General features: G+C 40.2%; 1 protein-coding gene across 1 annotated transcript in view; it reads right to left on the bottom strand.

The window, feature by feature from the left end:
* The window catches only part of LOC123770545 (uncharacterized), a 107969-nt gene that overhangs the window by 8358 nt on the left and 75868 nt on the right, over nucleotides 1-23743 (bottom strand). Inside the window, exon 5 of the mRNA XM_069301892.1 lies at nucleotides 9710-9919. Within this exon, the coding sequence (XP_069157993.1) occupies nucleotides 9710-9919 (210 nt within the window). The remainder of the gene's footprint in view (nucleotides 1-9709; nucleotides 9920-23743) is intronic.

The following is a 23743-nucleotide window of genomic DNA, read 5'->3' as shown; positions in this document are numbered from 1 at the left end:
TGGGGTGTGAGTTTTCAGTTGTATATAGTCCTGGGGACCATTCAGGCTTGTTTGCATTTGTGTTCCTCACGTGTGCCCCAAAGAATGAGGTGATTTGATAAAATGCTATGCCCAAGATTACCATCCGAGTGCCGGCGGGGAAGTGGTTCATATAGCCTCGGCTATCACTTCCTTATGTCCGGTCGTGATGGTCAAGCGGATTAAGGCGTCCCTGTACATACCAGTTGTGGGAGTATGGGTTCGAGTCACTTCTGGGGTGTGAGTTTTCAGTTGTATATAGTCCTGGGGACCATTCAGGCTTGTTTGCATTTGTGTTCCTCACGTGTGCCCCAAAGAATGAGGTGATTTGATAAAATGCTATGCCCAAGATTACCATCCGAGTGCCGGCGGGGAAGTGGTTCATATAGCCTCGGCTATCACTTCCTTATGTCCGGTCATGATGGTCAAGCGGATTAAGGCGTCCCTGTACATACCAGTTGTGGGAGTATGGGTTCGAGTCACTTCTGGGGTGTGAGTTTTCAGTTGTATATAGTCCTGGGGACCATTCAGGCTTGTTTGCATTTGTGTTCCTCACGTGTGCCCCAAAGAATGAGGTGATTTGATAAAATGCTATGCCCAAGATTACCATCCGAGTGCCGGCGGGGAAGTGGTTCATATAGCCTCGGCTATCACTTCCTTATGTCCGGTCGTGATGGTCAAGCGGATTAAGGCGTCCCTGTACATACCAGTTGTGGGAGTATGGGTTCGAGTCACTTCTGGGGTGTGAGTTTTCAGTTGTATATAGTCCTGGGGACCATTCAGGCTTGTTTGCATATATATATATATATATATATATATATATATATATATATATATATATATATATATATATATATATATATATATATATATATATATATATATATATATATATATATACTTTGAGTTTGTAGTGCTAAGCATAATGCACTAATGAAGTTTCATGTTAATTAATTGTGTGTGAACGCTGTCTCTGACGTGCAGCCCCCCCCCCCCCCTTCTCTCAATAGCCTCTCACAGGTCTCGCCTGCCTACCCAGCAACCAACTCCCTGCGCTTGACCTGACGCCCATCATCGACCTATGCCTACTGTCGACCAATGCCTAACGTCATCCTATGCTCACCGTCACCCCATGCCAACTCTCACCCCACACCCACTGTCATCACATGCCCACACCCCACACGCCCTGCGGCTTCCCTACCAGAATGGATGGGAGACGGATGTATGTGGAGTGGTCAAGAGAGTGGTTCCCCCGTCTGTCTATGAGTGTTTGAAAAAGATACGTCGAGTCCAGTTCTGTGGTGAACATAGCGAGCTTCATGTCAAGAGTGCCTCACACACCCAGTCAGCTAGAATACGTTCATCAGTGTGTAGTGATATACAAGTAATCATCCCAGAGTTGAGCGTCACCCAAAACCCCCCTTTTCCCCACTCCTAATGTGCAGTGTCTCCAAACCCCTCATGGAACCCGCTCCTCCATCCTTTCCCCTCCACCGATCAGGCGGTCATGCCCTTCCTCACTGCCCGGGTCAGCGCACAGCCTCCCATGCATCCCCAGCCCCAGGAAACCAGACATGAGTAGCGTAAATGGAGATGTAGACCGTGCACGAGCCCTACAACAGGTGTGCAATTGCACACCTGAAGCAGGCAAATGCGTGGTCTATGTCTCTTAGGGGTTCTGTGTGGACCCCGGGCATGCGTAGCGGGGCGTGGCAGCGCGTGTCAGGTGTCGCGCGGTGGTTATGTGTCGCGAGGGGTACCGGGTTGTGTGTAGCTGTGGGTAAAAGTGTAAGTATAGGAACAGGTGAGGTATCCAGGTGATTGATAGTAGAAGTAGTAGATGAATATGTGTGAGTATGTGCCGTAGAGTTAATCGTGTGCAGATATATAGTTAAAAAACAGTATGTTGGAAGGATATGTTGAGGAGGTCTAGATGGGGATTCCCCACCCATAACTGGGTCGGAGACCGACCTTTTAAGATGGGTGGTTAGGGGTAGGGTACATGAAGGAGGTTAAGGGGAGAAGGGAAGGGAGGGGAGCAGGCAGAAGCTTTGACTGATAGCGCGGGTCTCTCATTCTGGTGTCTGTTTAATGTAGTGAAGTGTATATATATTTTACCAATTCTCTGCCTGTGGCATGGGTCTCCGCGGGTGATTAGTTTTCATGACATACTCAAGGGGTATTCACGGTAGAGGTTCCAGCTTCTCCCCCCCCCCCCTTCCTATACCCTGCTTCCAGAGCGCTAAGGATATGCGGCTCATACCCGCTACATAGGTCTGAGGAGTGACACAACATACCACATGGGATCAGCTCTTCGAAGGTTGAGGCCTAACTGTTGTGAATGTCATCATCAGCCTCTACCATAGTCAGTCCTGCCCACCCCTCCATCCACATAACAGGGCATATCACATACCACCACAACCACCACCACTACCACCACATAGATATGAGGTCCTCCATCTCGCACACGCCTGGGCGGGAGCGAGCCTTCAAGGGGGTTGGTCACATCTGTGAAGTTTGACACATAACCAAGGGCGGGTCATGTGTTTGAAAGGGTATGCTGTCCCATCTTACCTCCGTAATGGGAGAGGGGAGGGCTTCAACAACACAGCACACAGAACTTAAACCTTATGCCGCGCGGGGCGAATATCCTATTACTGCGGTATTAGTAAAACACGCATCAGTGCGGATGTCGCCCATCATCCTTAATCGTTTTCAAAGTCTACTTGGGGAGTCTGGGAGATGTTTACCCCACCAGGGTTGTCCTTTGACTGCTGTTTACGTTTAAGGACCGGCATTGTTACTATCAGGAGTGAGCCGCACCTGTCATCATCAATCATTTCTCAATTGACCGGGGTCGTTTCCTCCACTCACAAACGCGAGGTTAGTTCACTGCGAGTCTTCATTCTCTACACACCATACCGCTCCACATCATGGAAAGACGAACTTTAACAGCCTGCGTGAAATGCGGGGTGTTGCATATACCGTCACCAAATCAACGCTGTCGTCTAGAATGTGAGAGATGCGCAAAACCACCCCTAGGCCATTACGACATAAAATGCAAGCGATGTCAGAAGATCTTCTGCGATAACTGTGAGTAATATTTTTACTTATTATTCTACAGTTCATTTATTGCAGCCCACAGGTGAAATATCATGTGTAAACTATTCTCTCTTATAGTGTGAGAATATTTACTCACCCAATCTATTACATTCCACACACTTAAATATGTTTCTTTTTCAATTTCAGTTTACAAAACGGTGAAGTGTCCATATTATACTCCTGTACTACCACCGATTTCTCGAGATCGGCAGCGTCAGAATGAAGCTTTGCATAAACGTAAGTTTTATATATGTATATATACTTCTCTAACCTGTATTACATTTTCATCAACCAATTTGCAGGCAAACACTTGCATAATAAATATATTTTCCCCATACACCCATGCTGAATATCATTGTTTCCATTTCAGGTTACAGTCCTTACCACAATCGTTGAAGGCGACAGACAGACGTCATCGAGTCATTATCCCATCCGCTCAACACTGCTAAGGAGAGCTAATGTCACTCACGACCAACTGCTAGCCCTTCAACGAGGACGACAGATGGAGGTCTGCTAGTCATTATCCCATCCAGTTAACACAGCGTTAAGGACTCATTGCCACACACCCGCTCAGCCCCCACACCGGGACATAAGTAAGTTTATACTGACTTATTTCATTCTATTTCCTAAGCATATTAATTCCCACTAGACTGTTCTCTCACCTTATATATATATATATATATATATATATATATATATATATATATATATATATATATATATATATATATATGTCGTACCTAGTAGCCAGAACTCACTTCTCAGCCTACTATGCGAGGCCCGATTTGCCTAATAAGCCAAGTTTTACTGAATTAATATATTTTCTCTATTTTTTTTCTTATGAAATGATAAAGCTACCCATTTCATTATGTATGAGGTCATTTTTTTTATTGGAGTTAAAATTAACGTAGATATATGACCGAACCTAACCAACCCTACGTAACCTAACCTAACCTATCTTTATAGGTTAGGTTAGGTTAGGTAGCCGAAAACGTTAGGTTAGGTTAGGTTAGGTAGGTTAGGTTGTCGAAAAAACATTAATTCATGAAAACTAGGCTTATTAGGCAAATCGGGCCATGCATAGTAGGCTGAGAAGTGAGTTCTGGCTACTAGGTACGACATATATATATATATATATATATATATATATATATATATATATATATATATATATATATATATATATATATATATATATATATCATATATATATTAATATATTTTCTCTATTTTTTTATGGCTTTGAAGTATGGTGTAGTGGATACAGCATGCAACTGCCACCTTGTTGGCCAGTGTTCAAGTCCCCTGGTGGGTTGAGTGTCTAAAAAGTTATAAACTTCAGCTACTGGAATAGGGTAGTCTGTGCATTAAGCATTTGGCACTGAGTTTTCCGATATAACAGGAACCGATGAAAGAGCATTAGAGGTCCCACACTATCTCATTGCCTGGGAGAGGATTGGAGTTCTGGTTGGTTAAATACCCCAGAATTCCTACCTCTCTTATGGCTTTGAAGTATGGTGTAGTGGATACAGCATGCAACTGCCACCTTGTTGGCCAGTGTTCGAGTACCCTGGTGGGTTGAGTGTCTGAAAAGTTATAAACTTCAGCTACTGGAATAGGGTAGTCTGTGCATTAAGCATTTGGCACTGAGTTTTCCCATATAACAGGAACCGATGAAAGAGCATTAGAGGTCCCACACTATCTCATTGCCTGGGAGAGGATTGGAGTTATGGTTGGTTAAATACCCCAGAATTCCTACCTCTCTTATGGCTTTGAAGTATGGTGTAGTGGATACAGCATGCAACTGCCACCTTGTTGGCTAGTGTTCGAGTCCCCTGGTGGGTTGAGTGTCTAAAAAGTTATAAACTTCAGCTACTGGAATAGGGTAGTCTGTGCATTAAGCATTTGGCACTGAGTTTTCCCATATAACAGGAACCGATGAAAGAGCATTAGAGGTCCCACACTATCTCATTGCCTGGGAGAGGATTGGAGTTCTGGTTGTTTAAATACCCCAGAATTCCTACCTCTCTTATGGCTTTGAAGTATGGTGTAGTGGATACAGCATGCAACTGCCACCTTGTTGGCCAGTGTTCGAGTCCTCTGGTGGGTTGAGTGTCTAAAAAGTTATAAACTTCAGCTACTGGAATAGGGTAGTCTGTGCATTAAGCATTTGACACTGAGTTTTCCCATATAACAGGAACCGATGAAAGAGCATTAGAGGTCCCACACTATCTCATTGCCTGGGAGAAGATTGGAGTTCTGGTTGGTTAAATACCCCAGAATTCCTACCTCTCTTATGGCTTTGAAGTATGGTGTAGTGGATACAGCATGAAACTGCCACCTTGTTGGCCAGTGTTCGAGTACCCTGGTGGGTTGAGTGTCTAAAAAGTTATAAACTTCAGCTACTGGAATAGGGTAGTCTGTGCATTAAGCATTTGGCACTGAGTTTTCCCATATAACAGGAACCGATGAAAGAGCATTAGAGGTCCCACACTATCTCATTGCCTGGGAGAGGATTGGAGTTCTGGTTGGTTAAATACCCCAGAATTCCTACCTCTCTTATGGCTTTGAAGTATGGTGTAGTGGATACAGCATGCAACTGCCACCTTGTTGGCCAGTGTTCGAGTCCCCTGGTGGGTTGAGTGTCTAAAAAGTTATAAACTTCAGCTACTGAAATAGGGTAGTCTGTGCAATAAGCATATATATATATATATATATATATATATATATATATATATATATATATATATATATATATATATATATATATATATATAACTGAAAACTCACACCCCAGAAGTGACTCGAACCCATACTCCCAGGAGCAATGCAACTGGTATGTACAAGACGCCTTAATCCACTTGACCATCACGACCGGACAAAATGAGGTGATAGCCGAGGCTATTTGAACCACCCCACCGCCGGCACTCGGATAGTAATCTTGGGCTCATTTTGTCCGGTCGTGATGGTCAAGTGGATTAAGGCGTCTTGTACAAACCAGTTGCGTTGCTCCTGGGAGTATGGGTTCGAGTCACTTCTGGGGTGTGAGTTTTCAGTTGCATATTGTCCTGGGGACCATTCAGGCTTGTTCGCATTTGTGTTCCTCACGTGTGCCCCAAAGAATGAGGTGATTTGGTAAAATGCTATGCCCAAGATTACTATCCGAGTGCCGGCGGTGGGGTGGTTCAAATAGCCTCGGCTATCACCTCATTTTGTCCGGTCGTGATGGTCAAGTGGATTAAGGTGTCTTGTACATACCAGTTGCGTTGCTCCTGGGAGTATGGGTTCGAGTCACTTCTGGGGTGTGAGTTTTCAGTTGCATATTGTCCTGGGGACCTTTCAGGCTTGTTCGCATTTGTGTTCCTCACGTGTGCCCCAAAGAATGAGGTGATTTGGTAAAATGCTATGCCCAAGATTACTATCCGAGTGCCGGCGGTGGGGTGGTTCAAATAGCCTCGGCTATCACCTCATTTTGTCCGGTCGTGATGGTCAAGTGGATTAAGGCGTCTTGTACATACCAGTTGCGTTGCTCCTGGGAGTATGGGTTCGAGTCACTTCTGGGGTGTGAGTTTTCAGTTGCATATTGTCCTGGGGACCATTCAGGCTTGTTCGCATTTGTGTTCCTCACGTGTGCCCCAAAGAATGAGGTGATTTGGTAAAATGCTATGCCCAAGATTACTATCCGAGTGCCGGCGGTGGGGTGGTTCAAATAGCCTCGGCTATCACCTCATTATGTCCGGGCGTGATGGTCAAGTGGATTAAGGCGATTGTACATACCAGTTGCGTTGCTCCTGGGAGTATGGGTTCGAGTCACTTCTGGGGTGTGAGTTTTCAGTTGCATATTGTCCTGGGGACCATTCAGGCTTGTTCGCATTTGTGTTCCTCACGTGTGCCCCAAAGAATGAGGTGATTTGGTAAAATGCTATGCCCAAGATTACTATCCGAGTGCCGGCGGTGGGGTGGTTCAAATAGCCTCGGCTATCACCTCATTTTGTCCGGTCGTGATGGTCAAGTGGATTAAGGCGTCTTGTAGATACCAGTTGCGTTGCTCCTGGGAGTATGGGTTCGAGTCACTTCTGGGGTGTGAGTTTTCAGTTGCATATTGTTTTGGGGACCTTTCAGGCTCTTTCGCATATATATATATATATATATATATATATATATATATATATATATATATATATATATATATATAAATATATATATATATATATATATATATATATATATATATATATATATATATATATATATATATATATATATATATATATATATATATATATATATATATATATATATATATATATATCAGGCTCCTGTAATGGTCCTTTGTGTTCTACCATCAGGTATTCTACAGCAGTTTCCGTCCAGAACAGTACGGCTGCTGGTGTTGTGAAACACCTCGGGAAGCAGTGCCCGCAGTACGGACACCGTCAGGAAAGTCAGGAAAAGTGTGATACCAACTTCTTCAACGACCTGAGTAAGACAACCACCATCACCAAGGTATTGTCTAATCTTTCTCGTTGTACTTGGACTGACAACAATGGTTTAAAATTCTTGATCTATTCCAATACCAGGAAAGATCCTTCTCTCTACGAACCAAATCCAAAGAAACGTGTTCCTCCAGACAACTTTATCAGCCCTCAGCTAAAATATTGTAAGACAAACTTGCCTTCCATTGCATTTGAAAGGCGTAAATCCTTGTCTTGTACTAACTCCATTCTCGCCCTGCCAGGTATTAGAAAACCTTCAGTCTTCCACCCTGGCGATAGGAACAACATCACACCACCGCGAGATGGGATTATGAACTATAACTACTGTCATCAGAGAGGAGCCACTCGACATCCTGCCCGACATGCAACCCAACGTATCATCCAATCTACTAGGTTACAACTTCAACCTCACCTCGGACTTCAACATTCTTCGGTCCCTCCATCAGGATCAGGTCCCTCCAAACTTCGCTGAATCCTGCATCATGTGAACATTATGTATTACAATCTCCTTCAGTTCCTACTGCTAGCCCAGTTCTCCAATCAGCACTTGCTACGCTGGGTCTTGCATCAGAAGAACAATCTCACCCTCTCCTTGGATCACCATTCTCGTCGATCCATTCAGCTGGCACGATTCTACAGCAGATTCATACTTCTCAGAGTCCTGCAGTGCTACCTCAACATTTTCAAGCACCACCTTCTCCAGCTTCTGCAGCAGACCCAGTTCTCCAACCAACATCTGCTTCACTGGGCCCTGTACCTGCAGAACTTCAACATCACCATCAACTTCATCAAAGACTCCAACAACGTCGTCGCCGACGCACTTTAAAGAGTCCATGGGGTGGACTCATCCACTCCTACTATTCTACACTCCGCTGCAGTCGAGTAGGCAATAGGAGCAGGCTTTGAGGGAGAGCTGTCACGGTAAAATCTCTAGTAAGAGATTCGGCCTACTCCATTATCGCCTATTCTACTCATTCACGTCTATTTAATCAAGAACTGCAGCCAAAAACAACAACAACTACTTCCAGCCGTCTAGACAATACCACCAGTTCCCCCCCCCCACCTCCCTCCTGTACCATGGCCCATCACACCACCTTGCACCTGGGTCGTTGGGAGGCCACGCCCTCCTTAACAAGCAATTCAAGTGAGCAGGCTCCTAGTTTAAAGAAGACTATCAGCGCCCTCTGGCCGGCAGATATTCTGTATAAATAGGGCTACCAAGCTCTCCAAGATTCAGATTACTCCTGTGTGCTCAACTGAGTAGACCTGTTGACACATGTCAGTGTGGTAACAGATTTAGTCAGACTGCTCATGGTATTCTGCACCATATATTATTTTGCACCTTAACGTAACGTAAATTTGATTATTCATCTTGTTTGTTTTGCACATTTTGTATTAAAGCCAAGCCTGGATATTTTTTGTAATTTGTTTAATTTATTTTTAAAGTAATCCTGAAAATGCGTCCGGAGTCTGCCAGTGCAGACTGCCTATCACATGCCTCTGTATGACTAACCATCCGGTGTGATGGGGATTTTTTAGCATATCACCTAGTTAGCTTTTTTGACACACTGTACTCCACTTCATATAGTCTAGGGTAGCTACACTAATGCAGATATACCTCATGTATTAATAAAAAAAATTGAGGGAGTGAGAGAGAGAGGGGGCAGGAGAGAAAGAGATTGAAAGAGCGAGAGTGAGCATGAGAGGAAAGAGGGAGACTTCTAACTCAGTAAGGCACACATCATCCACAGTGTCATGCGTCAGTATTTTTTAAAATGTTTGGATATTGTTAAAATAAATAAAGCTTTACTAGTTTTATCATATATTAATCATTAAGAAATATTTAGGATTTCTTCTGGAAATAATAATGTGACAAATCGCTTATATGGTTTGGCAATATATTGCACATCATAAAATGCATCACCACTTAGCATTGTAACTTGCATTAAAAAAATGTTGGGCTAAACAAGGCATATGGTTACTTTGAAAGAACTTTAAGCAAACAAAAAGCGCCTTTAATTACACATCAAATGAATCACATCAAATCTCTGATTTGTTTTTAATATTCAAAGAATCCAAACATCCGTACGTACTTGTGAGGTCAGTGCCCTGGTAGCTCAGGAAAGGATAACACAACTTTTTGGAGAGGGGACAAAGTTGTCGAGCCAGATGGCAGCACCAGTCGATGTCGGGGCTGTCATCCGTTAAGCTGCAGACGATTGTCAGTTCGAGTCCTCTTCCTTTATAGGGCAGACTGGATAGTTTGGCTGGGTGCATGAGTCTCTCGGCTTCCAGTCTAATACCTGAAGATATATAGTAAGATGTACCTACAAATTTTACTGATAGCATAAGATAACATGATGGATTATTACATATCTAATATGTCCATAAAAGTGTTTAAGGGGACCAGTGCATGAGCACCGAATCTTCCTCAAACACACATTTTTTGGTGCATAATCTTCATGGTAAATGCCCCAAATTTTCCTAATGGATCAACATCATACCATAAAAAGAAAAAAGCTAAAAAATTCACTACTTCATATTACTAAAAATATCTTAAAATGTCACCAATTGTTATATTATTCATTATGGTCTCAGAATGGCATATAACGTTCATGTTCCTCTGAAAAATTTATTGTTTAGGAGTATAGTTTATCGTAAAACATTCTTGGCGTAAAAGTATACTCTATGGCGTATTCTTTTGTGTCTCGAGGTTGGTGTTCTCAGTTCGATAAATTTTAAGGTTGGAGAGGGTTGTTAGAGCTTATAATGGTTCTGGTAGCTTTCTCGGACCATTGTATGGTGGTTGCAAAAATTGAGATTCGGAGTCAGGTTAGGGTACGGAGAGGGTGATGGAAACGTAATTGTAATTTGCTAAAGTTTTACGATGTTGTTGACCAGGTTCGGGTTCGGAGGAAGTCGTTAGTGGACAGAAAACAATTTTAACTATCTCTTGGATTTCTGTAAAGGCGAGTGTTGGCATCGTTTGATTTCAATTGCTAAGAGAAAGGCAGCTGAACGGTTTGAGTTATTGAATGTGTTGCAAGCGAGGTTGATCCACTTGAATTCCTTGGTGAACGCTGGGTTTGATAAGTTTGAGGATATTTTTCTGTACAAAAACCAGATTCCTAAGTTGAGGGACGCGTTGGCTGAGGGGGTAAAGGTGAGAACTGGGGTTGATGAACGGTTGTTTCGGGAACATCTTTTGCAGTTTTTGCTTCAGAAGGAAAAAAGCAGTTTGTGAGTCAGTGTTGCTGACAAGTCTTCATATGCCTGAGAGCTCGGTTTTGTCAATTAAAGATGGACCGCTTTTGTATGTTAGGAAGGAACAATTAAGAATTTATATCGGAGGGTGAAGGGGGATCGGGGTTTTGGAGGAGTTTTTTCTCGATTTGTGTCTTCTGAGGTTGTCTCCGACGGACTGTCAGGTCCTAGTTAGTGAAGTTGGTTGTGGGGAGGTTTGATTGGATTTCCAGGTGACTTTTCAGTATTGCCTTCAGAACATGCAGTTGGTTGAATCTCAAGTTCTTGGAATTATAAAATTATTCCCTAAACCAAGCGACTTGCAGTTCTTTTCCAATACGCTTCTGATCACTCTTTTAAATCAAGATTACAAGATCATTTCAAAGTTGATAGCGAATACGTTAAGGTCAGTTGTGGGCCGAGTTATTTCTAAGGAGCAGTTTTGTGGGGTGGCGGGGCGGTCGCTGGTACATCGCAACAACCTGGTTAGAGAGGCTTTTCTTTGTGTGTATGACTCTGATTTCCAAAGCCATACCAGAATTCAAAAGGGAACAGCGTGTCAATGCCACATTCAAACCCCCACAACGAGTTTTGGCTCTGCTACATCAGCTTCACAACGACATATTTTCAAAATAAATTTGTAAAAAAAAAATTCTATATTAAAATTGCCCCATTATTCACTGATCTCGAGAAAATTAACATAAATTTCCTGCTGTCCATAATTTAATCGTACTCTCATCAAACAGGTAATTCTTACAGTGTCAAAGGATTTAAACACTGACGTTCAAATCCCCTGGATTCAAATACAAGTTTTATATCCTGCTGGTAATAAGTACCTGGAGCTCTGCAATTACTTTATCCTCTCGAGGATTAAGTAATCTTTATCTTATCTTTATCTCTTTAACTTTATCTTAGTAATCTAAGTAATCACTCTCTTTATCTTTATCTTAGTAATCTATAAAGTAATCTTAATCTCTGTCTCTGTTTCTGAAACAGAGAAACAGAAACAGAGAAAACAGAGACAGAGACTGACAGACACAGTTAGAGACAGATACAGGCATAGAGAGAGAAAGAGACAAAGACAGTGGAAGAGACCGAGATAGACAATAGATAGATCGATAGATGGACAAATAGATGGATACAAAAATGAGTTGATGGATGGATGGATGAATATATAAATGGATAGGTAGACGCATGGAAAGATGAAGATAGATGGATAGGTAGATGGAAAGATAGTTGGAAGGAAATATATAGATGAAAGGATATATAGATTGATCGATAGATAGATGCACAGATGGATGGATAGATTGGTAGTTGGGTAGAGGGATAGGTTGATGGATGGATAGATTCTTAGATTGATGGATAGATGGATGGATAAACAGATGAGTAGAAGGATGGATGCATAGGTAAATATATGAGTAGACGAATACAGACATGAACCGATAGATGGAAAGGTAGTTGGATGGATAGAAAGATGAGTAGGTGCATAGATATATAGATGGGCCGATAGATGGATAGAAAGCGAGATGGATAGATAGCTAGATGGATATATAGATAAAAAGCTAGAGGGATATATATATAGATCGATAGGGAGATGAATAGATGGATGGTGTCGGAAATTTACGACACCATTTACTAACTCTTAACATAATATGCAATTGCTGTTTTTTGTTAAGTAAATACTAACACTAATTAGTTCAAACTATCTTAGTTACCCATGCTAAGATACTGGTGTTTTGGGGTCTCTACCAGAAAACGAGACCTATTGCCAAGTCACTGACTTATATACACCCACGAATTAATAAATCATCTTAATCACCAGTATACGGATTAAAGTGATAATGAAAGTATTCCCTAAGACTGGATATAATTACCTAACAAATAAAATCAAGGTCTCCTTCCAATTATTGATTCTAGGCAACAGAACTATTCCTGTGAGGCGTTGCTTGAGGGGGTGGCAGTAGACACCATTGTTATTCACATTTACTCGAAAGAGACAACACACTAGCTTGAGCCTCCCGCTAGTCACCCTGTGGTGCGACGCCAGAGTCGCTGATTACTGCTACAATGTTGTAGCTGCACTACAACATTGGAATGTGCATCAGCATCCGGTTAGCTATAATTAAGTATTACATTTTTGGCAATTTATGTTCTATTTATTCCTGACCTGGTCAGGAATAAATGGCCTGGCCTGGTCGAGGACCGGGCCGCGGGGACACTAAGAGCCCCGAAATCATCTCAAGATAACCTGACCGGTTATGTTGCAGGACAAGCCGCCTGGAATATGATAATAATTTAATAACCTTTCTCATGTCATATCTGCTATATATTTGTTGTTGCATTTCTACAATGTAATCTTTTGGCAGGTAAAATTGTGATGGAAAGAAATATTGGCAGCATCCTAACTGGTTCTCACATAACTTACAACGACACCATAAGTCTCATGGTCAACGAGGACTGACTTTGGGTGAACTCGACACGTCCTTTATAGTGATACAGGCTACATTCTGCAAATACACCTAAGCCTAGCTAAACATTATATTAACTGTTCATGTAATCGTAGTTTAAACAGTAGAATGCATCAGTCAACTAATTTTGATTGGAAAAACATATAATTAATCCCCCCGAATATGTGAAGGGAGGCTTTAAGTGGGACAAATTCAAACCTTATAGTCCACTCTCTATTAAGTAATAAATTAAGAGCAAATTAAATATAAATCATTTAATAAATACATATATAATAATAATTAAATCAATAATTAACTCCTGCTACTAAGTTTTCCCCACAGATGGATAGGTCAGGTGGGGTTATCTTGAGGTTATCTTGAGATGATTTCGGGGCTTTAGTGTCCCCGCGGCCCGGTCCTCGACCAGGCCTCCACCCCCAGGAAGCAGCCCGTGACAGCTGACTAATACCCAGGTACCTATTTACTGCTAGGTAACAGGGGCATTCAGGGTGAAAGAAACTTTGCCCATTTGTTTCTGCCTCGTGCGGGAATCGAACCCGCGCCACAGAATTACGAGTCCTGCGCGCTATCCACCAGGCTACGAGGCTCTATCCCCTGGATAGAAGGAAGGCTACATTGATAGATGGATGGACAGAGTGATAGAAGGATGGGCAGATAGATGCATAGATAGATTGATAAATAGATGGATATATAGCCATATATCCAGATGGGTAGATTGATGGATAGATGAATAGATTTTGAAATAGATTGATGGAAAGATGGTTGAATAGATAGATGTATAGATAGCCCAACAGATTGACGGACAGAGAGATGGAAAACTAGATGGATTGATAGATGGAGGAAACGATAGGTGGATGAATTGATGTATAGATGGAAGGATTAATTGATGAATGAGTAGACAAATATAGATGGATGGATAAATAGACAAACAGATCAAGGCCACGCTAGGTGACCTCTCTAGTATGTATATAAAAGTTAATATCTCTCTGTTGTTCGAAGTTGGAGGCCACTCGGTTGAGGCTAGCCTCACCCAAATGTCCATAGGGAATAGTCTGGGGTATGGGATAAACATAGGCCTGTCGAGTCTGCCAGAATTCAAAAGGAATAGCGTACCAGTGCCACAATCAAACCCCAACGAAGATTTTCTACACTGCCCACCACTTACAGAGCTAAATATATTCAAAACAATCATTTCAAAAAAATTTATCATGTTAATGTGCACCGTTATTTACTAATCATGGGAAAACTAATCGAAATTTCCTGCTGTCAATAATTTTCCCGTACTCACATAAACCAAACAATTCTTCAACAGCTTCAAAGGTTTCTCAGGCCCCGGTTCTTTATAATAGTAAAGTTCTATTATTCTATAAAGCAGACAACCTACACATTAGAGAATTACAATTGTTATAAGAAACAGTGACATGCAGACAAATAGAGAAAGAGACAGAGACTGGGATAAAGACGGAGCCTAAGATAGAGACAGAAAGAAACAGTGAGATGCACAAAGCGACAGGCAAAGATAGACAGACAGACAGAATGACAGAAAGACAGACAGGCACACAGGCAGATTGTGATTTCTGTGTATAGTGAAGTAAGGGCGAAGCGGTAGAATAGCTTATTGACAGCCTGGGTGCATGGGGGGAATTGTGTAAAACCCTGGTTTGTGTCTCGGAGAGACTGCAGGATCTGTGTGAGGTCAGTTGAACTCCCGGTTGCAATTTTTTTACCGTGTCATAGCACAGTCGATTAATGTGCGTCAGGGCGTCTCGGACGTAGGTTCGAACCCTCTTCACGGCCCTTATGGATTTGTTCATTTGATGCATCACGCTATTGTGATTTCTGTGTGTTTACAGACATACTAAGATATTTGCACATAATATCACATTTACACATAAAGCATGACATTTTCACGTAAATATCACATTTACACAGAGAGTAAGATATATGCACAAAATATCACAGTTACACACAAATTATAACATTTACACAAAATATCATATTTACACACAAGCTATAACATTTACACAAACTATTTTCATAAAGTAAGACATTATACGAAAGTATCTCATTTACACAAAGTAAGACATTATACGAAAATATCTCATTTATTCACAAAGTTACAAAATATCATAAAATATGGGTTACAAAGTTACACAAAATATCATGCAATGTGGGACATTTACATGAAGTATGGCATTAGCATAAATATCACATTTTCACAAATTCCATATATAAACTTCTACAAATCAAAATACACTTTGAAAGATTACATAATTCAATAAACATGTACATCACACTCACAAAATGTTTATATACTGTTAAAATACAAATACACTTTCGTACTTCGACACAAAGACGATATTTTTTCTAAAATTTAACAAATACGGAACTTGCACAAATACTACCACACAACTTCTAAAAACATACAGTTAGAACAAATACAAGCCAACAACGAAAACAATCCATACACAATTTGTGTAAATACAAAAGCATTTTTATAGATATTTGTACATCAGTTAAGATACGTAAAGTTTAACCAAAATAACCCATAATGTCATATTCATAATTTTACAGATGTGCATTGTACAGTATTGTATATAAAGTGCTCAGTCCTCATAGAAATATCTTTCTATAGTTATATAAAGGGAGCCGGTCGCCCTAGCGGACAGCACACTGGACTTGTGATCCTGTGGTCCCGGGTTCGATCCCGGGCGCCGGCGAGAAACAATGGGCAGAGTTTCTTTCACCCTATGCCCCTGTTACCTAGCAGTAAAATAGGTACCTGGGTGTTAGCCAGCTGTCACGGCCTGCTTCCTGGGGGTGGAGGCCTGGTCGAGGACCGGGCCGCGGGGACACTAAAAAGCACCGAAATCATTTCAAGATAACCTCAAGATGATAGCTTTTCAACACTATTTATGCTGAACTTTTTACGATCCTGTCACAAGATATTTTAATCTCATTCAATTTATATACACTTTGTTGATATGTTAAATATGATATTAATATCCCTTTGTTATGTTCATTTACCCAGTCTAGTCATGTCACCAAAATCTATTGAAGCAAACCGTCCAGCAATCTCATTGGATTTAGTTAGGTTAAGCTAGGTTGGGTTAGGTTAGGTCAGGTTTGGTTAGGTTATATTAGGTAACTAAATTTGTAACAAAATAGGTAACTAAAAATGTAAATATATTTAAGCAAATTGCTATATGCTAGCCTATAATGTCCAACTGAAACCTATAATATCCAATCCCAACCTAATGAAGTCCATCCCATCCTAATTTAAGTAAATAAATTAAGCTAAATTTAATTAAACTGAACTTACCCCCTCCAAATTAAACTAACAGGTTCAAAATCTAACTAAATTTAAACAAATTTACAATATCCTACCAAAATGCATTCTAACAAAGCCCTAAATTAAACTAAATCTGGCAAAATTCAACGTGTCCATGCAAATTTAACCTAACTGAAGCTGAATTTTCTAAATATAAGCATATTTACTGTATCCAACCAAACTTTTACTTAATTTATCCCAATATAATTGCCTCTAATTATGTCCTGGCATAATTTGTCCCAAACTTCCTCACCTATCCAAGTTCTCACATACTGAGATAATGTACATTATTTCTATAATTTCATCACATCTCAAGCTGCACCTTTACCTACCCTACGCATATTATTTCTATAATTTACACCCGTTTCCTCACAAGTACCTTTACCTAACCTCTGTCCATCTATTACGAGCACTAACAATAACTCAAACCCAAATATGGCTATTTACACTACTTCCAAACAAGGTTAGTTCATTTGCCCCTAAGATAATACACATCATACCTTACACAGTCTAACCTAACCAAACTCGACCAAACACAACTGAAGATAGATTTAATTAAATTTAGCAAAATTTAGCCTATCCTACCTGATTTTAACCTAATTTAAGTCAATTCCAATTTATTTATCTAAATTTATGCTAACCATAACACAACCAAAGCTAAATCTTATTAAATTTATCCAAGCTTAACCTATTCCATTAAAATTTTGCCTAATTTATTGTCTATCTATTTCAAACATGCAATCACCATGCAGTCAACCCCATTCTTAACACCATTTTTTACTGATAGAATATTGTTCGTTTAGCTAATTCTAACATCGGCACATATCCTACTCTGTTTTCAAAACTATTCCACTCTGTTAGTACTGTATCCATCTAGCTATTTACAATTTCCAGTCCTCACATATCCTACCCGAGTATCAACGTCTTATTTCCAACATTTATTCCTCACATAACCTACCCATATTCTTAATGTCATTCCACTCTGTTACAGTTGTATCCATCTAGCTATTTCCAGCACCTAGTCCCTGACAGCTTGCTCCATCCTTAATTCTTTTTCCACTGTTAAAGATGTGTCTTACCTCCTATACATTATATTCATAGTAAGATTTTTTTTCCTTTAATCCAACCTAACCTAATCTAACACAACTAAAACTAAATTTTATTAAACTTAGCAACATTTAACCTATTCCCATTTAAATTTAGTCAAATTTATGTCAAATTCAACTAAATTTACCCTAATTATAACAAGTAAAGTTGAATTCAAATGAATATAACTAATCATATCACAAAAAGCTGAATTAAATTGTTAGAGATGTTAATGTAAATTTCTAACATCCAATCTACTCTGGAATAGAGCATATTTATTCAAATATATTCTTCGAAATGAGTTTTATTGTGTAATTTCCTTATTTTACCACAAGTCAGCCATCTTGGACCTAATCTTTTAATATGACATATTCCTCGGAGTGCTGAATTTACTTTAGTTAGGTAAAACTTAGATGGGATAGCTTACATTTTAAGCTACCCATTTCATTATGTATGAGGTCATTTTTTTTATTGGAGTTAAAATTAACGTAAATATATGAACGAACCTAACCAACCTAACCTATCTTTATAGGTTAGGTTAGGTAGCCGAAAAAGTTAGGTTAGGTTAGGTTAGGTAGGTTAGGTAGTCGAAAACCAATTAACTCATGAAAACTTGGCTTACTAGACAAATTATTAGCAACATATATATATATATATATATATATATATATATATATATATATATATATATATATATATATATATATATATATATATATATATATATATATATATATATATATATATATGTCGTACCTAGTAGCCAGAACTCACTTTTTGGCCTACTATGCATGGCCCGATTTGCCTAATAAGCCAAGTTTTCCTGAATTATTATATTTTTTCTAATTTTTTTCTTATGAAATGATAAAGCTACTCATTTCATTATGTATGAGGTCAATTTTTTTTATTGGAGTTAAAATTAACGTAGATATATGACCGAACCTAACCAACCCTACCTAACCTAACCTAACCTATCTTTATAGGTTAGGTTTGGTTAGGTAGCCGAAAAAGTTAGGTTAGGTTAGGTTAGGTAGGTTAGGTAGTCGAAAAACAATTAATTCATGAAAATTCGGCTTATTAGGCAAAACGGGCCTTGCATAGTAGGCTGAGAAGTGAGTTCTGGCTACTAGGTACGACATATATATATATATATATATATATATATACATATATATATATATATAACTGAAAACTCACACCCCAGAAGTGACTCGAACCCATACTCCCAGGAGCAACGCAACTGGTATGTACAAGACGCCTTAATCCACTTGACCATCACGACCGGACAAAATGAGGTGATAGCCGAGGCTATTTGAACCACCCCACCGCCGGCACTCGGATAGTAATCTTGGGCATAGCATTTTACCAAATCACCTCATTCTTTGGGGCACATGTGAGGAACACAAATGCGAACAAGCCTGAATGGTCCCCAGGACAATATGCAACTGAAAACTCACACCCCAGAAGTGACACACACCCTTGTCACTTCTGGGGTGTGAGTTTTCAGTTGCATATTGTCCTGGGGACCATTCAGGCTTGTTCGCACATATATATATATATATATATATATATATATATATATATATATATATATATATATATATATATATATATATATATATATATATATATATATGTCGTACCTAGTAGCCAGAACGCACTTCTCAGCCTACTATGCAAGGCCCGATTTGCCTCATAAGCCAAGTTTTCATGAATTAATTGTTTTTCGATTACCTAACCTAACCTAACTTTTTTGGCTACCTAACCTAACCTATAAAGATAGGTTAGGTAGGGTTGGTTAGGTAGGGATATATATATATGTCGTACCTCAGCTGGCGTACAGGAGCACTCAGCTGGCGTACAGGATCTCTTAGCCACTCGACCAACACAACCGGACACAAGAGGATGGTAGCCGAGGCTATTTCCATCCCCCCGCTGGCACTCGGTTGGTAATCTTGGGCATGGTATTTTATATTTTATAACCGAGTGCCGGCGGGGGGATGGAAATAGCCTCGGCTACCATCCTCTTTTTTCCGGTTGTGTTGGTCGAGCGGCTAAGGGATCCTGTACGCCAGCAGAGTGCTCCTGGCAGTATGGGTTCGAGTCACTTCTGGGGTGTGAGTTTTCAGTTGCATATAGTCCTGGGGACCATTCAGGCTTGTTCGCATATATATATATATATATATATATATATATATATATATATATATATATATATATATATATATATATATATATATATATATATATAAATATATATATATATATATATATATATATATATATATATATATATATATATGTATATATATATATATATGTGTGTGTGTGTGTGTGTGTGTGTGTGTGTGTGTGTGTGTGTGTGTGTGTGTGTTGTTAAATATGACCGAAAAATTGAGATTAATAATTCAAACACGAATTTTCTCAATATTTCTTATGTTTCTTTTTACTGTCGATGGTAATTGAAAAATCAGTTCTCCAAAATTCATTTTTATTTCTAGTCTGACGCGACTCACTTTCTTTTCACTTTCATTTACTGTCGATGGTAAATGAAAAATCAGTTCTCCAAAATTCATTTTTATTTCTAGTCTGACGTGACGCTTGAACGCGTTTCGTAATAACTTATTACATTTTCAAAGACTTTAGTTTACACACAAAACTGTAACCTGAAAACACTAAACAGTCTTACTTCTACTAACACTAAACAGCTTAATCGTCTTACTTATACTCGCATTTGAGTGAGGTGATATGGTGCAACAGTTTTGGATGACGTGAACAAACTTGTGACAAAAGCAAGACAGAACACGAAACAATGGGTATTAGTTGGATATGAGCGCATAAGAATGGAAGTAACTGCAGAAGGCCTATTGGCCTATACTTCCTCTTGATGCTTCTATACTGGTTCGGAGTCTTGAAGTGGGTAGAATATAGTTGTGCATTAATTGGCTGTTGATTGCTGGTGTTGATTTTTTGATGTGTAGTGCCTCGCAGATGTTGAGCCTCATGCTATCACTGTACCTATCGATGATCTGTGTTGTTTGTTAAGACTTCTCTGGTGATGGTCTGGTTGTGAGAGGAGATTATGTGTTCCTTTATGGAGCCCTGTTTCTTATGCATTGTTAATCGCCTGGAAAGAGACGTTGTTGTCTTGCCTATATACTGAGTTCTTTGGGGCTTACAGTCCCCAAGTGGGCATTTGAAGGCATAGACGACAATGGTCTCTTTCAAGGCATTCTGCTTTGTGTCTGGAGAGTTTTTCATGAGTAGGTTGGCCGTTTTTTTGTTTTTATAGTAAATCTTCAATTGTATTTTCTGTTTTTTGTCTGTAGAGATAACGTTCCTATCAACAATATCTTTCAGGACCCTTTCCTCCGTTTTATGAGCTGTCGAGATGAAGTTCCTGTAAAATAGTCTAATAGGGGGTACATGTGTTGTGTTAGTTGACTCTTCAGGGGACGCATGGCGTTTTACCTTTCTTCTTATGATGTCTTCAACAAAACCATTAGAGAAGCCGTTGTTGACTAGGACCTGCCTTACCCTACAGAGTTCCTCATCGACTTGCTTTCATCCTGAGCTGTGGCTGAGAGCACGGTCGACGTAAGCATTGACGACACTTCTCTTGTACCTGTCTGGGCAGTTCCTATTGGCATTGAGGCACATTCCTATGTTTATTTCCTTAGTGTAGACTGCAGTGTGGAAGCCTCCGCCTCTTTCTGTGACTGTTTCATCTAGAAAGGGCAGCTTCCCATCCTTCTCCATCTCATAAGTGAAACTCAACACAGAATTCCGCTTGAATGCCTCCTTCAGCTCCTGCAGACGTCTGACATCAGGTACCTGTGTAAAAATGTCGTCAACATATCTGCAGTATATGGTAGGTTTCAAGTCCATGTCAACTAAGACCTTCTTTTCGATGGTGCCCATGTAGAAGTTCACAAACAGAACACCTAGGGGAGAATCCATGGCGACCCCATCTACTTGCATATACATGTGCCCCTCTGGGCTCAAGAAGGGTGCCTCTTTAGTACAAGCTTGGAGTAGTTTCCTTAGAATGTTTTCTGGTATGTCAAGAGGAGTACAAGCCGGATCACGATACACTCTGTCCGCTATCATCCCGATTGTTTCATCCACAGGTACGTTGGTAAACAGTGATTCTACGTCTAACGAGGCTCTTATCCCTGTGGACCGTGTTCCCCACAGTAAGTCAACAAATTCCTTTGGAGACTTCAGGCTGAAAGCACAAGGTACATAAGGAGTCAGCAAGCCGTTGAGTCGCTTCACCAGTCTGTACGTGGGTGTGGGTATCTGGCTGATGATTGGCCGAAGTGGGTTTCCAGGCTTGTGGGTCTTGACATTTCCATATGCGTACCCAGATTTGTATTTCCCAATAGCCTATGGCAGGTGGAGTCCGGATTTCTTGGCATTCACAGTTTCGATCAATCTGTTTACCTTTGTTTTCAATTCGGCTGTAGTGTAGTGTAGACCTGTAGTGTCCTTCGTTACCCTTTGGAATTTAGTTTGGCCAGAGAGTATGAGGTTCATTTTCCCCAGATATTCGTCTTTTTTAAGAATGACGTTTATTGGCAACTTGTCACCTCTCCTGACGACTATCTCCTTGTTCTCACGAAGGCTCTTAGCTGCCGCTTTGAGCTCGGGGGACAGTACGGTGCTTCTGTAGTTGCCTCGAATCTTTTCTCCTTCTGCAATAAGTTCTGCTTGCAAGGTGTCTTTAGTGGTAACCTTCTTTTGCGTTTCGAGGTCGAATATGTCGTCCAACAGGATCTCCAACTCCACTTTCCGGGCCATCTCGCTTGGTCTGGACATAACGTGACAGGTTTATACCCAGATTTAGGAGAGTGATTTGGTCCTCAGTGAGGTTGATTCCAGCAAGGTTCAGGAAGCTATTTCTTGGTCGTGGAATCGCCATAGGTCCTCCATAAAATGTTGTTAGTTTCTTGATGATCCTGGTTTCGGTGCTGAGGTGATGTTGATATGTGAGGATATCGAGGTGTTGGTCGATACGAATACGGAGGTTTTCGTCGATGTTGCTGTTTCTCCATTGGTGTGTAGCATGAAGTAGTTGCGTTTTGTTGTCTTTGATCTCATTTTCTGCCTTGTGTATCTGATTTCGAATCAGATTTTGGCGATATTTTATCGTAAAGGCTTGATTTCTTGCTGCTGTGCCGTGCATTTTAATATTAGTATATTTTGGTAGCAGTCTTTCTTGTAAACATATGTTGTTAAATATGACCAAAAAAGTGAGATTAGTAATTCTAACACGAATTTTCTCAATATTTCTTATGTTTTTTTTTTTTTACTTTCGATGGTAATTGAAAAATCAATTCTCCAAAATTCATTTTTATTTCTAGTCTGACGCGATGCTTGAACGGGTTTCGTAATAACGTATTACATTTTCAAAGACTTTAGTTTACACACAACTGTAACCTGAAAACACTAAACAGAGTCTTACTTCTACTAACACTAAACAGCTTAATCTTCTTTCTTATACTCTCATTTGGGTGAGGTGATATGGTGCTGTGTATGAAGTCAGCCTCACCACATCAGCCTGACATAGCTCCCCCCATAGCTCCCCCCCATGCACTCGAGCTATTGACATAGCTCGAGTGCATGGGGGGAGTTGTGTAAAAACCCTGGTTTGTGCCTCGGAGAGGCTGCAGGATCCAGTAAGTTCAGTAGAACGTCGGTTTCAACTCCTTTTACCATGTCATAGCTCAGTCGATTAAAGCAGCGTCTGGGATGCTCTCGGACGCAGATTCGAATCCTCGTCACGGCCCTTGTGGATTTATTCAATCATCCATATATCCATCTATCTATGTATCTATCAATCTATCCTTCAATCCATCCATCTATTCATCTATCCATCTATTCACCTATCCATTCATTTATACATTTATCCATCCATTTATACTTCTATCCATTTATCAATTCATCAAACCCTCTATGCACTTATCTATACACGTATTTCTATATATTCATCCATC

Source organism: Procambarus clarkii, chromosome 46 (genome assembly GCF_040958095.1).
Source record: "Procambarus clarkii isolate CNS0578487 chromosome 46, FALCON_Pclarkii_2.0, whole genome shotgun sequence".
NCBI lineage: Eukaryota > Metazoa > Arthropoda > Malacostraca > Decapoda > Cambaridae > Procambarus > Procambarus clarkii.
The sequence above is the reverse complement of the archived record's forward strand: the minus strand, read 5'-3'. Positions and strand labels throughout refer to the sequence as shown.